Source organism: Galeopterus variegatus, unplaced genomic scaffold (genome assembly GCF_000696425.1).
Source record: "Galeopterus variegatus unplaced genomic scaffold, G_variegatus-3.0.2 Scaffold2506, whole genome shotgun sequence".
NCBI classification, from domain to species: Eukaryota; Metazoa; Chordata; class Mammalia; order Dermoptera; family Cynocephalidae; genus Galeopterus; species Galeopterus variegatus.
Genome location: NW_007728617.1, coordinates 256,542 through 259,163, shown reverse-complemented (window position 1 = coordinate 259,163; position 2,622 = coordinate 256,542). Strand labels below are relative to the sequence as shown.

The 2,622-nt window shown below is 44.2% G+C and overlaps 1 protein-coding gene across 1 annotated transcript in view; it reads left to right on the top strand.

Moving 5' to 3' along the window:
• Positions 1 to 201: 201 nt before the first annotated feature.
• PIWIL2 (piwi-like RNA-mediated gene silencing 2) overlaps positions 202 to 2,622 on the top strand; it is a 76,310-nt gene continuing 73,889 nt past the window's right edge. Inside the window, 2 exon segments of the mRNA XM_008582051.1 lie at positions 202 to 278; positions 1,630 to 1,869. Coding sequence (XP_008580273.1) covers positions 1,678 to 1,869 — 192 coding nt within the window. The 5' untranslated portion in view covers positions 202 to 278; positions 1,630 to 1,677.

Genomic DNA, 2,622 nt, shown 5'->3' with positions numbered 1-2,622 from the left:
GGAACGCAGGACCTCGAAAAGGTGGGAAGGTTGAGGCCCTAGGAGGGTGGGGGTGGGCGTGTTATTTGGGCGGAAACAGTGGGCAGGCCCGTAGGAGAGCTGTGAGTTTGGGGAAAGGTACTTTTCTCGGGTGGAGAGGGTGGGACTTGCCTTCAGGCTCCTGGCTTCGGGTTAGGCCCCGGTCCTGGTGCCCCAGCGCAGAGCGCGCACTGGGAGAGGAGGAGGAGGAGGAGGCCTAGCCTGCCCTGGGACCCTGCCCACTCCTTTAAGTCAGCCAGGTATGTGCTAACTGTTCAAAGGAGGACATCTATGTTAAGGGAGGGCTTTCTGGAGGAGGTACCTGCATCTATAGAAGTCATGATGGGGTTGAAGGAAGGGTGGAGAAAGAGGATTCCAGAAATCCTGTAATTGGTAGGTGTTACAGCACCTCTCAGTATGTACCAGTTAGGCGACTGATTGTTCTGGATTCTTCGGGTGGTGTTGGGGAGGTGTGAACAGAGTACCAGCTAACTGAAAAAGGGGGCTGTAGCAATTAAAGGGGAAAACTTAATCCTACCTTTATAGTGTAAAAGACGGTAGTTTAATTTAGAAAGTTTTGCAGGTTCTTGAACTATTTCCACCCATACTGTTGACTTAGGAATTATGTGCTGGTCTTTTTATGCATGGCCTGATTTCCCTACTCTGTAGCTAATACTTAAGACAGGTTTTCAAAAGTTAAGAGGCTTATTACTTTCCAGTTAAGAAAGATTCTTCAGGGATCAGAGGCAAATCAGGACAATGAAAGGCGCTCCATAAAGAGGGAGTCCTGAAATCTATAGTTTATAAAGTGATTTTGAAGAGGCCTGGTGGACCTTAGATTAGGGAAGTGAGGGAGAGAGTCTCATCCCTCGTTTCCTGGGGGAAAAAAGGATGTTAAATGTGACCTGTGAGATTCACCAGGTATTGTAGGCTCAAAGTAGGAAGGCTCTGTACCCTAGAGACCTCAGTTCTGGTAAAGTTTGAAAGAAGAGTTTTAAAGGAATTGGATAAAGATTCAGAGAAGCAACTGAAGAGAACAAGGAGATGAGTTTAATGTGATTCTAGACTGGGAGAAAATTAGGACTCTGACATAAAAAAGAGAAGCCAATAACAAAGCAAACCCATAAATATTTACTGACAGTATAATTTTATCTCTCTCTCTCTTTTTTTTTTTTTTTTTTTGATGGCTGGCCGCTATAGGGATCCAAACCCTTGATCTTGGTATTGTAACACTGCACTTTAACCAACTAGACAGTATAATTTTATGATATGGTTATGTTCACTGTAAATGTGTTTATAAACCAAAATCACATTCATAACATGAAAATTGCTTTCTTCTATAACCGGCAGTTAACTTATAGGACTGAGTTCTCTCAGAGGCTGTTTCAGTAGAAAATATATGTAAGTTCAAGGAGAGCTTGGACCTCTGCGGGATTGCTGATGGAGGGTGTTTAGAATATTACAGGCTCACATAGAAGCTTTTAAAGTGAGCGTGTTATAGAAGATGGTATCACTGGTCTGACTCAAAGTAATTTTTTAATGCTTTGTGAGTTTGTCTTGAAGGAAAAAGAAAACAATTCTGAATCTTTAATCTTTTAAAAATGCTGGCAGGTAGTTAATCAGAACAGGATCAGCACCTGTGTCCTCTACAGCCTTTCGATGGATCCCATCCGACCGCCATTTAGGGGCCCTTCTCCTGTCTACCCATCTCAATGTGTTCGGATGCCAGGCTGTTGGCCACAAGCTCCTAAACCTTTGGACTCAGCCCTGGTCAGTGCAGGACCTGCAGGCAGAGGCTATGTATTTGGAAAGCCAGAGGAACCAAGCACAGAGAATGGGCCAACGCGAAGGGTAAGACCACACCTGGATACATAATAGTGTACAGCTTACTCTGTGATCACAGCAAGTAATAATTTCAAAAAAGAAGAAAACTGTGAGGGCCTATACAAAAATAAAGTTTTAGGGTTTTTTTTCCCCCTTCAATACGTAGTTGTAAGGGGCCGGCCTGTGGCTCACTCGGGAGAGTGCGGTGCTGATAACACCAAGGCCACGGGTTCGGATCCCATATAGGGATGGCCGGTTCGCTCACTGGCTGAGTGTGGTGCTGACAATACGTAGTTGTATCTTCTGGGCACATACTTCAAATCCTACAGTTGCAAATCTAGCAAAAATGCCTCATAATGAACAGTAGATGGACTTGGGTAAGTGCTTTATGTCTATCCATCCATCCGCCCACAATCGATAGGTTTAAAGATACAACCTTTTGCTCTTTTCTGAGTGTTTAGATTTTCACCCTGGGTTTGGCTCTGTGGTATTTAGTAGCAACTTTTGCTTCTGAGGTAGTGATTTTTAGAGTTCTTTTCAGAAGGCTCTTTGCTCAAATCTTAAAGAAAAAGAGGATCTTCAACCATTGCTACTGCTATGTGAACACTTACACATGTGTGCATTTTTAATCTTTTTTTTCCCTTTTTTTAAATTGAATCATAATTGATTATGCAGGGCTGGCCCGTGGCTCACTCGGGAGAGTGCGGTGCTGATAACACCAAGGCCCCGGGTTCGGGTCCCATATAGGGATGGCCGGTTCGCTCACTGGCTGAGTGTGGT